The sequence below is a fragment of the Aquarana catesbeiana genome, linkage group LG05 (genome assembly GCF_042186555.1).
Source record: "Aquarana catesbeiana isolate 2022-GZ linkage group LG05, ASM4218655v1, whole genome shotgun sequence".
NCBI lineage: Eukaryota > Metazoa > Chordata > Amphibia > Anura > Ranidae > Aquarana > Aquarana catesbeiana.
This window is the reverse complement of record NC_133328.1, coordinates 47,780,379-47,792,978: the sequence shown is the minus strand read 5'-3', so window position 1 is coordinate 47,792,978 and position 12,600 is coordinate 47,780,379. Positions and strand designations below refer to the sequence as shown.

Genomic DNA, 12,600 nt, shown 5'->3' with positions numbered 1-12,600 from the left:
TGAAATCTCGAAATACAGCGCACAATTCTCTTCTTCTTTAATGGGATAATAATAAAGCTGCTTTGCTGGTGATACTGATGGAGTTATTGCAAACTAATGCAAACTTTTCAACGGCTTTTTTTTCTAGTAATATTAAGAATAATATTATTATGTTTTTTTTTTTTATTTGGGCAAGTTACCACAACACCATTATCAAGTAGGTTTTAAGATCAAAGATACAACTATGTTGGTGTCCCTTGTCAATTTTACATTGTATTTTTTAAAATGTAACTGCCTACTCCCAAAATGTCATTTGAAGTAAAATACATAGCCAAGTATTATTCTCCACAACTTTTTTATTGTGCATTAAAAAAAGAAAACAAATAAAATTAGACATGCTATCTGCCAATAGAACTTAACCAAAAAGTGAATTCTAAAATGAGTCCAAAAATATAGAAAATATACCAAATCAAATCATTATTCAACCAAAAAAATAATGTCAAAGCAATAACTCCAAGGCCAATAATAAATAACACGTTATCTCCTCCAATTCCGCAACATGGCTGGCTGACAACGGCCGCTCAGAAACGAACTGAAAAGTGCAAAATGAAAAGTGCAAATCAACACTCACCAAACTTCTACTAACACGAAATTGGCAGAAGGAGCCCAAAGGGTGGCACTAAAGAGCTGAAAAACAATGTAGTACGTCACTACGTTTGTAATTGTTGGCCAACAAATGAGTGTCCGTGTGTATGCAAGACAAGTTTGGGCCAACGTCCATCGGACAAAATTCCACGGTTTTGTTGGCCAACAATCCGATCGTGTGTACGAGGCTTTAGAGTCTGCAAAAGACTTGAGACTGGGGCGGAGGTTCACCTTCCAGCTGGACAACCATCCTAAACATACAGCCAGAGCTACAATGGAATGGTTTTGATCAAAGCATATTCATGTGTTAGAATGGCCCAATCAAAGTCCAGATCTAATTCCAATTGAGAATCTGTGGCAAGACTTGAAAATTGCTGTTCACAGACGCTCTCCATCCAATCTGACAGAGCTTGAGCTATTTTGCAAAGAAGAATAGGCAAAAACGTCACTCTCTAGATGTACAAAGCTGGTAGACACATCCCCAAAAAGACTTGCAGTTGTAATTCCAGTGAAAGGAGGTTCTACAAAGTATTGACTCCGGGGGGCTGAATACAAATGTACACCACACTTTTCACATATTTATTTGTAATAAAAAAAAAAAGTACAACCATTTATCATTTTCCTTCCATATTTACAAAGCAGCAAATTGTAGTATTCACAACATATAATAAACTGCCTATTGGTTTTAGTTGACAAAAGATGAAATAATATGGACCTTACAGTTAGACATAAAAAATAAACAAAAGAAAGTAAAAAATAACCGATAGTCCTGCAGCACAGCCTAATTCAGCCAGCAGCCAGAGCTCTGCCCGGAACTGATGTGTGGGAGCTGCAAGAGCCGCCGGACAGGTTTGTCGGTGCACAGTGTCAGCAGGAAGAGGAAGCAGCGTGCTGGCTGTGTACTGATCAGAGGTGACAGCAAGCAGAGTGTTGGAGCAGTATGGTGCAGTGTAGTAGGGTGCTACTGAGGAAGGTAACCGTGCAGTGTCTGTGCTACATGTCTGATATCTGTATACTGATACTAGGAGTACCTACATTCTGCATGTACTGCCTCTGTATGTCATACATCCATATAGAATAGCTGTATATACCTGTATAAGGTATAATACAGGTGTGTGTGTATAAAACCTCCTAACTGTCTGAGATTTTATGTACATTTAGACTTTTATATATATATATATATATATATATATATATATATATATTAATAATAATATTATTATTATTTTTTTTTAACATCAGTCCCTGTCCTTAAAAAGCTTATAATCTAAGGTCCCTAACTCACATACACATACCAGGGCCAATTTGGACTAGCATGTCTTTGGAATATGGGAGGAAACTGGAGTACCCATATTACACGCATATATATATATATATATATATATATAATGTGTGTATTATATTTGTATAAAATATACAGTCAGTATGTACAACAGATGTTATATATGGGTAGAATATAAAATATATATATATACACACACACACACACACACACCTCAAAATTAGAATATCATCAAAAAGTTGACTTGTATAGATTCACTACACATTTGAAGCATTTTTTTCCCTTTTAATTTTGATGATTATGACTCACAGCTAGTGAAAATCCAAAATTCAGTATCACTGAATATTTGAATATTACATAAGAACAATTTAAAAAAAAACAAAAAACTCTTGGATAAATCTTCTGACAATTATTTTCACTCCTCTGTCAGAAATTTTGTGAGGAGCACCTGGTCGGTTTATGGTGAAATTATGTTCTTTCCACTTAAAGGGGTTGTAAACCCTCCCCCCAGCGCCGCATTATTGGATTTGATTGACAGCAGCAGAAACCAATGGCTGCACTGCTATCAATCTATCCAAGCAGGACACTAGACACCAGCTAGTGCTCGTGTGCTCATTCCCAGCCGGAGAAAGATCGGGGTTAGGTAAGTAAAACGGGGGCTGCAGCACCACAGAAGGTTTTTCACCTTAATGGGGTTGTAAAACCCCTTTAAGGATTACGGCCCCAACAGTGCTCACTGGAACATTCAGAAGTTTAGAAATCCTTCTATAACCAATGCCATCAGTATGTTTTGCATTAATAAGGTCTTGAGAGAGCTCTTTGCTTTTACCCATAATGCAATGTTTCTTGTGTGACACCTTGGTAATGAGATACCTTTTTATAAGCCATCAGTTGAGACTGAACCATCTGATATTAATTTGCACTGACAAGGGGCAGGATTGCTTTCTAATTACTGATAGATTTCAGCTGGTGTCTTGGCTTTCCATGCCCTTTTGCACCTCCCTTTCTTTATGTGTTCAATACTTTTTCCCTGTGTCATTCCATTTTATTACTCATAACTTAAATTAATTTCTGAACTTATTTGTTTTGGTGTATGGATTGCATGGGTTGTTACCGACATGTGGTGAAAATTTCAAAGGACCTTTAGAAACACATTTCCCTAGAAAAATGGTGACATGTTCAATACTTATTTTACCCGCTGTATATATACATATATTATAATATACAGTCAATACATTTAACAGGCATTATTATATATGCGTTATGTCTGTTGTACGTTCACACCTGGGTGTTTTGAATCATGGGCTGAATCACCGCAATTCTGCCCACAATTTCAAAATGCTCTGCTAAAATGACAAATCTTTACAACATGAATTTCAGATGCCATTCGTTTTAATGGCAGCTTAAAATGCAGTTCAATTCTGCCGCCCAGAAGAAGCTCCTGATCCTTTTTTGGGCAACAAGCTTCACACGATGTGGTCTGACTCGATTGCAGTACGATTTATCACACCAGAACCACACCATGTTTTTAGGTGCCATTAAAATTAATGGCATCTGAAATTCGCATTGGGCAATTTGTCATATTAGCAGAGCATTTTGAAATAGCAGGCAGAACAGGTGTGAATGCAGCCTTAGGCCCATGTCACTGTAGCCATTTTGTTAGCGGTAACATCTCACTGGTGACAGAATCACTTTGGCATTGATTTACTAAAACTGGAGAGTGCAAAATCTGGTGCAGCCTTGCATAGAAACCAATCAGCTTCCAGTTTTTTTTTTTGGTCAAAGCTTTATTAAAGGGGTTGTAAAGCTTCACTTTAAAAAAAAAAAAAAAAAAAAAAAAAAATTAACAAACATGTTATACTTACCTCCACTGTGCAGCTCGTTTTGCACAGAGTGGCCCCGATCCACGTCTTCTGGGGTCCCTCGGCGGCTGTCTCGGCTCCTCTCCTCATCAGGTAACCCCTTCTGGGAAGCGCTCTCCCAAGGGGGTTAGTCCTGTATCCGACGTCCATAAACCGCCCACTACAGAACTTGGCCCCGGCGTCATTGGAGTTGATTCACAGCAGCACGAGCCAATGGCTGCGCTGCTATAAATCTATCCAACGAAGAGCCGAGAAGACCGGGCCGACATCAAGCGCGTTCCCGACGCGGGACTTTCGAGGGCTCAGGTAAATAAACGGGGGGGGGTTTGGGGGGGCTGGGGGGCCTGCAATCACCAAATGTTTTTTCACCTTAATGCATAAGAGGCATTAAGGTGAGAAAACATGAACCTTTGCAACCCCTTTAAGTTAAAAGCTGACTGGCTACCATGCATAGTAGCACCAGATTTTGCACTCTCCAATTTTAGTAAATCAACCCCTTTCAGTCTCAGTCACCTTCATCTGAGTTGTCTTTCCCTCTCTGGTTCAATCCCACCTGAGTGAGCCCACCAGGAAGCTGCCATCTGTGCTGGGCCAATCATTTGCGGCCTGGGCATTCCCTGCTCCACAGCCACACATATACAAAGGGCATGTATATACAGCTATAATTGGCCCAGTATGATCGGATGGCTTCCAGGTGGGTTTGGACCAGGATCTGAGCTCATCCCTACATTGCAGCCTGTGGGTATCAGCACCTACTTTGAGCGATTATCCTTTTGAAATCAATAAATTAAGTTTAATATAACTCCCATAGCATTCCTTTTTGAAGCACTGATCATTGTCTAATATTTGATCTGTTCTCCGCAGTATGGAAACTTCATAGACAATCTGAGGGTCATGGTGAAAGGTGGAGCTGGAGGAATGGGACTGCCACGGTTAGGTGGAGAAGGAGGAAAAGGTGGTGATGTGTTGATGGTAGCAAAGCACGGCGTCACCATGAAAAATGTCAAAGAGAAGTATGCACACAAACGATTTGTTGGGGATGTTGGAGCCAACAGTAGGTGAGTGTCTCACACAGAAAGCAGAAGCACAAGTCTGATAAGACACTTTTATAAATGTGTGTGCAGGAAACTTCCATGCGGGTGCGTTCAGGGCTGTGCATCCACATGGATGTCGTATCAGGACACAACGGCTGTGTCCATGCAGTAGAGCTGCACGATTAATCATTAAAAAAAATTGTGATCTCGATTCAACCCCCCTCACGATCTCTGTGCAGAATTTCCCAACTCCTTCATGTAACAAGTGTAGAATGTTCTCTGCTCACTCAGCTGTCAAAGTACAAAAACAGTGCAGCCTGCCAAGATATCTATAAACATTGTAACTTTTTGTTCTTGGATCAGAAGGGATGAACTTCGGTGTGTAGATGAGGGCAGTTTAACCATTTAAAAACGAAACCTTTTTCTGACACTTGTTTCTTACAAAGTTAAAATCTGTATCTTTTGATAGAAAATTACTCAGAACCCCCAAACATTATATATAGTTTTTAGCAGAGACCCTAGGGAATAAAATGGCGACTGTTGCAATATTTTGTCACACGGTATTTGCGCAGCGGTCTTTCAAACACAATTTTTGTTGAAAAAATACACTTTAATGAATTTAAAAAAAAAATAAACAGTGAAGTTAACCCAATTTTTTTTTTGTATATTGTGGAAGATGTTACGCTGCGAGAATCGTGATCTTTGTTCTAAGCAAAAAAAAAAAAAATCATGATTTTAATTTTTAGCCAGAATCGTGCAGCTCTGCCATGCAGCCATGTGTCCCAATAGACATCTATGGGACCACCGGCACGGGTATGCACAGAACAGCTTTGCATCCCCTTGCCAGCAAAACATGGCCCTGCACAAGGCACACAAGTAATCGTCCCGTGTGAATAGAACCTTAATGGCTGGCACTGCAGTGGTTCACAGGTAACTGCTCATCTAAGCGATTACAAGCTAATAGTCTCCAAACAACCCTGGACGCAAAAAAATTTCATCCAGAGTCACTGTTTCTCAACTCCAGACCTCAAGGCGCCCCAACAGGCCATGTTTTCGGGCTTCCCATTATTTTGCACAGGTGATTTGATCAGTTTCATTCGCTGCCTTAGTAATTACCTCAGCCGTTTCATCTGAGGGAAATCCTGAAAACATGACCTGTTGGGGCACATTGAGGACTGAAGTTGAGAAACACTGGCACGAAGTGCAGCTACGTACAGCCGCCTCTGAACTCAGTACGTTATCTGCCCCAATTGCTCATGTGAATGTAGCCTAATGCAACAACATTTAGAGGTTGATTTGCTAAAACTGAAGAGTGCAAAATCTGGTGCAGCTCTGCATAGAATCCAATCGGCTTCCAGGGTTTTTTTTTTTTTGTCAAAGCTTAATTGAACAAGCTGTCATAAAATATACATGCAAGCCATGTTGTCTGGCAGAAGTGACAGTAAATACGCTAGGACAAACTATAACACTGCGAAAGATCCATGAACAGTTGTAGCAACATTCTTATTTAAGATCTCTGAGGACCCCGCATCACGTTGTGGTGTACAGGAAGTAAAGCTGGTATTGCATGATGCTTGCCCATGTCCCAGAGATTGGGAGGGACTCTGTGCCAGAGGCAGGCTGCGATTGGTAGGGGGTCTTTGCCAGAGGCAGGCTGCGATTGTGAGGGTTGTCTGTGCCAGAGGCAGGCTGCCATTGGGAGGGGGTCTGTGGCGGAGGCAGGCTGCCATTGGGAGGGGGTCTGTGCCAGAGGCAGGCTGCCATTGGGAGGGGGTCTGTGCCGGAGGCAGGCTGCCATTGGGAGGGGGTCTGTGCCGGAGGCAGGCTGCCATTGGGAGGGGGTCTGTGGCGGAGGCAGGCTGCCATTGGGAGGGGGTCTGTGGCGGAGGCAGGCTGCCATTGGGAGGGGGTCTGTGGCGGAGGCAGGCTGCCATTGGGAGGGGGTCTGTGGCGGAGGCAGGCTGCCATTGGGAGGGGGTCTGTGGCGGAGGCAGGCTGCCATTGGGAGGGGGTCTGTGGCGGAGGCAGGCTGCCATTGGGAGGGGGTCTGTGGCGGAGGCAGGCTGCCATTGGGAGGGGGTCTGTGGCGGAGGCAGGCTGCCATTGGGAGGGGGTCTGTGGCGGAGGCAGGCTGCCATTGGGAGGGGGTCTGTGGCGGAGGCAGGCTGCCATTGGGAGGGGGTCTGTGGCGGAGGCAGGCTGCCATTGGGAGGGGGTCTGTGGCGGAGGCAGGCTGCCATTGGGAGGGGGTCTGTGGCGGAGGCAGGCTGCCATTGGGAGGGGGTCTGTGGCGGAGGCAGGCTGCCATTGGGAGGGGGTCTGTGGCGGAGGCAGGCTGCCATTGGGAGGGGGTCTGTGGCGGAGGCAGGCTGCCATTGGGAGGGGGTCTGTGGCGGAGGCAGGCTGCCATTGGGAGGGGGTCTGTGGCGGAGGCAGGCTGCCATTGGGAGGGGGTCTGTGGCGGAGGCAGGCTGCCATTGGGAGGGGGTCTGTGGCGGAGGCAGGCTGCCATTGGGAGGGGGTCTGTGGCGGAGGCAGGCTGCCATTGGGAGGGGGTCTGTGGCGGAGGCAGGCTGCCATTGGGAGGGGGTCTGTGGCGGAGGCAGGCTGCCATTGGGAGGGGGTCTGTGGCGGAGGCAGGCTGCCATTGGGAGGGGGTCTGTGGCGGAGGCAGGCTGCCATTGGGAGGGGGTCTGTGGCGGAGGCAGGCTGCCATTGGGAGGGGGTCTGTGGCGGAGGCAGGCTGCCATTGGGAGGGGGTCTGTGGCGGAGGCAGGCTGCCATTGGGAGGGGGTCTGTGGCGGAGGCAGGCTGCCATTGGGAGGGGGTCTGTGGCGGAGGCAGGCTGCCATTGGGAGGGGGTCTGTGGCGGAGGCAGGCTGCCATTGGGAGGGGGTCTGTGGCGGAGGCAGGCTGCCATTGGGAGGGGGTCTGTGGCGGAGGCAGGCTGCCATTGGGAGGGGGTCTGTGGCGGAGGCAGGCTGCCATTGGGAGGGGGTCTGTGGCGGAGGCAGGCTGCCATTGGGAGGGGGTCTGTGGCGGAGGCAGGCTGCCATTGGGAGGGGGTCTGTGGCGGAGGCAGGCTGCCATTGGGAGGGGGTCTGTGGCGGAGGCAGGCTGCCATTGGGAGGGGGTCTGTGGCGGAGGCAGGCTGCCATTGGGAGGGGGTCTGTGGCGGAGGCAGGCTGCCATTGGGAGGGGGTCTGTGGCGGAGGCAGGCTGCCATTGGGAGGGGGTCTGTGGCGGAGGCAGGCTGCCATTGGGAGGGGGTCTGTGGCGGAGGCAGGCTGCCATTGGGAGGGGGTCTGTGGCGGAGGCAGGCTGCCATTGGGAGGGGGTCTGTGGCGGAGGCAGGCTGCCATTGGGAGGGGGTCTGTGGCGGAGGGAGGCTGCCATTGGGAGGGGGTCTGTGGCGGAGGCAGGCTGCCATTGGGAGGGGGTCTGAGCGGTGGCTGAAAACACTACTCAATAGTCAATACTCCATGCCCCTGGAAGACGTGATGATGTCACGAAACGCGTAGGGCGGAGCCAGACGACGCGCTGACGTCACCCCCAAACAGTGTTGCATTCCAGTAGGACGGGTTTGTCTGTGCTCCTGTGGCCAAGGAACCGGACTCAAGGCTTTTTATCTACAGACGTTTTGTAAGTGTTCATTTTGCTATTTGATTTTAAATAAATTCTCGATGGTTTTACACTATGTGAGCTCCTTTTTATTCTATGGTGTATCCCTGCCATTGGCTTTGCTGGAGTGACTGGCGGTGAGGCGACCCCTGGTGGATGCTGATAGAAGTCTCTAATCTCTGTGTTACAATCTTATCTGCTTGCTGTGACCCTCTGTAGTGGGGGGTCATGGCCATCTGGTAAGGAGCAACCCCTTCTATCTCGGGTGGTGGACCCTCCTCTGATGTCACTAATCGCATTATCACTTGGACTTTTTGTTTTTGCACTTTTTGGGCGAATTGGAGTTACTTCATTGGGACATTATGGTGGATTTTCATTAATTGCTATTCACATTTAATTTTTCTACTTTTGCACTTAACATTATATATATTTGTTTATGTTATCTTGCACATGTATTAGCGCAATTCCTTTTATTTTTTATGTTTTCCCACAATTGATGTTTATTGTTAGGATTGCAGCTTTTCAACGATTCATTGTTTATTTGGTCTATAGCGCAGTTTTATTCTCTTTTTTTTTTTTTTTCAATACTCCATGTTTATTAGACAGAAAATACTTTGGGACCCATACGAGCTGTACTGCATCTCCAATGCTCTCACAGCTGGCAGAATGAACACACAAACCATCTGTAACTCTATATATTCTTGTTCTTCCAGTGTGCGTTCACTTAAAGGCTCATCCGGTCCAGACTGTTCTGTTAATGTTCCTGTGGGAATAACTATCACCACTGATGATGGGCGTAAGATAGGTAAGAAGCAATTCCTAATTCAAGTGTGTCATGTTTGCCTACAATACCATGTTAGTTAGCCCCTTACCACCTGCAGCCTGTATATTAATGTTCCCTGTGAGCTCTGATATAGTAATGCTATGCAGGAGGAATGCTCTATTGATAAAAATGAAAGTCTTAAGCCTGCAGATGGACCCAGCTGTCTTTCTGTAATGTGCTTCTGCCTGGGATTCCCCACCCCTTATTGCCATTAGGCTTTAAAAGTTCAGCTTTCAGATACTGTACATATGCACTATTAAAAAAGTAACATAATTAGAAAAAGTGTTTTCCTTATCTCAGCTATGGCAGTATTTGCTAAAGGAGATATTTCATAATGAACCTGTTGCAGTGGTAGCAACATATTGTGAAAGCGCCACAAATAAATTTATGAATCCACCATATGCCTGTGAATGGCTAAGGAATTGCTTATATGAATCTGCTGCAAAGTTCCTTTTCGCGCTCCAATGCCACAATTATATTGCAAAGCATTTATTGAATAGTCAAATGTGTGCCTGTTTACACATTTTTAATTTATTTTATCTACATAGTTACATAGTAGGTGAGGTTGAAAAAAGACACAAGTCCATCAAGTCCAACCTATGTGTGTGATTATGTGTCAGTATTACATTACATATCCCTGTATGTTGCGGTCATTCAGGTGATTAATAGTTTCTTGAAGCTATCAATGCTCCCCGCTGAGACCACCGCCTGCGGAAGGGAATTCCACATCCTTGCCGCTCTTACAGTAAAGAACCTTCTACGTAGTTTAAGGTTAAACCTCTTTTCTTCTAATTGTAATGAGTGGCCACGAGTCTTATTAAACTCTCTTCTGCGAAAAAGTTTTATCCCTATTGTGGGGTCACCAGTACAGTATTTGTAAATTGAAATCATATCCCCTCTCAAGCGTCTCTTCTCCAGAGAGAATAAGTTCAGCGCTCGCAACCTTTCCTCATAACTAAGATCCTCCAGACCCTTTATTAGCTTTGTTGTCCTTCTTTGTACTCACTCCATTTCCAGTACATCCTTCCTGAGGACTGGTGCCCAGAACTGGACAGCATACTCCAGGTGCGGCCGGACCAGAGTCTTGTAGAGCGGGAGAATTATCGTTTTATCTCTGGAGTTGATCCCCCTTTTAATGCATGCCAATATTCTGTTTGCTTTATTAGCAGCAGCTTGGCATTGCATACCATTGCTGAGCCTATCATCTACTAGGACCCCCAGGTCCTTTTCCATTCTAGATTCCCCCAGAGGTCCCCCCCCCCCCCCCCAGTGTATAGATTGCATTCATATTTTTGCCACCCAAATGCATTATTTTACATTTTTCTACATTGAACCTCATTTGCCATGTAGTCGCCCACCCCATTAATTTGTTCAGGTCTACAGTTCCACTTTAAGTACTTCTTGTTACCTTAACCTCTTCCCGACCACGACTACAGCGCGGCTCTCCAGTTTTGGGAGGACGTGCGCATGCACTCCCCCTGCATGTTCTGTGACCGTTGTGTTCTTTGGACACAGCTGATCACAGATCGTTGTAAAGGGCCAATCACAGCAGTCCTTTACCATGTAATCAGCTGTGTCCAATCACATCTGATCACATGTAAACAGACTTGTCGGTTATCGGCATTTCTTTCCTCACGCTGTTTCTGTGTGAGAAAAGGAGAGCCGATAACCAGCAAGTCTGACAGAGCACAGTGAGTGCACGATAATGCTCGCTCTGATTATCAGTGCAGGCCCTATCGGTGCACATCAGTGAAGAAGAAAAATTACTTGTTTGCAAAATTTTATAACCAAAACTAAGAAAAACTTTTTTTTTTTTCAAAATTCTTGGGTTTTTTTTTTTGTTTGTTTTGAAAAAAATAAAAACCTGAGTGATGACTAAATACCACCAAAAGAAAGCTCTATCTGTCTGAAAAAATGATAAAAACTGAATATGGGTACAGTGTTGCATGACCGTGCAATTGTCATTTTAGTGTGACAACGCTGACATTTGACAATTGGCCTGGGCAGGAAGAGGGTGAAAGTGTCCACTATTAAAGAGGTTAAAATATCTTACCTTAGAAATATGTTAGGCCTGAACAGATAAAACACAATAAAAGTAATGCAGCCAGTAAAATCTGAAGCTACAAAATGGTTTTGTGTCTGTGACGTTAGAAGTAATGAGTACATATGGGGATGATGGCCCTGGAACTTCCCCCTTTAAATCAAGCTATGAATGGCATCATTCTAACTTTAATCATATCAGGTTCAGATGAATCCCATATGCTCTCGTTGCTATATCTACTGCAAACTACTGGACTGTCTTTGACGTAAATTATGCGTTTGCATCTGCTCCACTGACTGCGGCACACTAATTCAGTGGAAAGAATTCGGGAGCCCCCACGTCCATCTCCAAGTGTGACTTATCGAATTGTATTCTTCTGTTGTAGGCGAGCTGGATAAAGAAGGAGACCAGCTCCGGGTCGCCAGAGGGGGTCAAGGCGGTGGTTTCCGAACAAACTTCCATCCATCCAAGGGACAGAAAAGGGTCATTCGGTTGGACATGAAGCTGATCGCAGATGTTGGATTGGTGGGGTGAGTAGTTCAGTGGACAAAACTTATAACTAATAATTCACTGCTGAGACCTTCTCTTCTAAATGATTCATTAGAAATAAAATATTTCCACACATAGAGGCAACTGAATATACAGACATAAATTGCCACAATTTATTACATCAAATCCCATCACATCTGAATGACTGAAATAAAAGGTGTGTTTCTATTTAACCCCCCCAACTCACATTCTGGCCTTGCCAAATACGTTTTTGATATGCTTTACTCTTGTTTTTGACCTGCAGTGGTGAACATAAACTTTTAATATGGGTGTTGTTTTAATCTGACTATGGTTTTTATAAGTTGAACCCAATGACTGCAGAGCTGGGTATACTGTATATGTCCCGGAAGTCTGTGATTTAGAAACAGTTTGCCCACTTGGATTGTGTAATTCCATGATTTTTGTTTGTACTTGGGTCTGTTGGGTTTTCTGCCTTTACAACAAAGCTGGTAGTAGGTATGATGCATTCAAAAAAAGAATCCTCCAGATCCCAACCTACAAAATCATACATATGTTTGGAGGAGCCACCGTTGTCGTATATTCTATAACACCAAAACCTTATTTGAGGCTTTCTCTCTGAATTATCAATATATATTTAGAGATCCCATATTGGACCGTCCACCGACACCATGTGCATGGGTCGGTGGCGTCGTCATGCATGCACGCGGCGTAATCCCGCATACGCACTATGGCATGCGTTTGTCATGATGTACATGCAGTCATCAAGCATGATGCTCGCTCCTGTGTCTGTGGCGGCTATTTTA

At 44.9% G+C, this 12,600-nt stretch overlaps 1 protein-coding gene across 1 annotated transcript in view; it reads left to right on the top strand.

Annotated features, from left to right (window-relative positions):
* Positions 1-1,445: 1,445 nt before the first annotated feature.
* The window catches only part of GTPBP10 (GTP binding protein 10), a 44,103-nt gene continuing 32,948 nt past the window's right edge, over positions 1,446-12,600 (top strand). The window contains exons 1-4 of the mRNA XM_073629700.1: positions 1,446-1,597; positions 4,633-4,826; positions 9,137-9,228; positions 11,673-11,817. Of these exons, the coding sequence (XP_073485801.1) occupies positions 1,565-1,597; positions 4,633-4,826; positions 9,137-9,228; positions 11,673-11,817 (464 nt within the window). The 5' untranslated portion in view covers positions 1,446-1,564. The remainder of the gene's footprint in view (positions 1,598-4,632; positions 4,827-9,136; positions 9,229-11,672; positions 11,818-12,600) is intronic.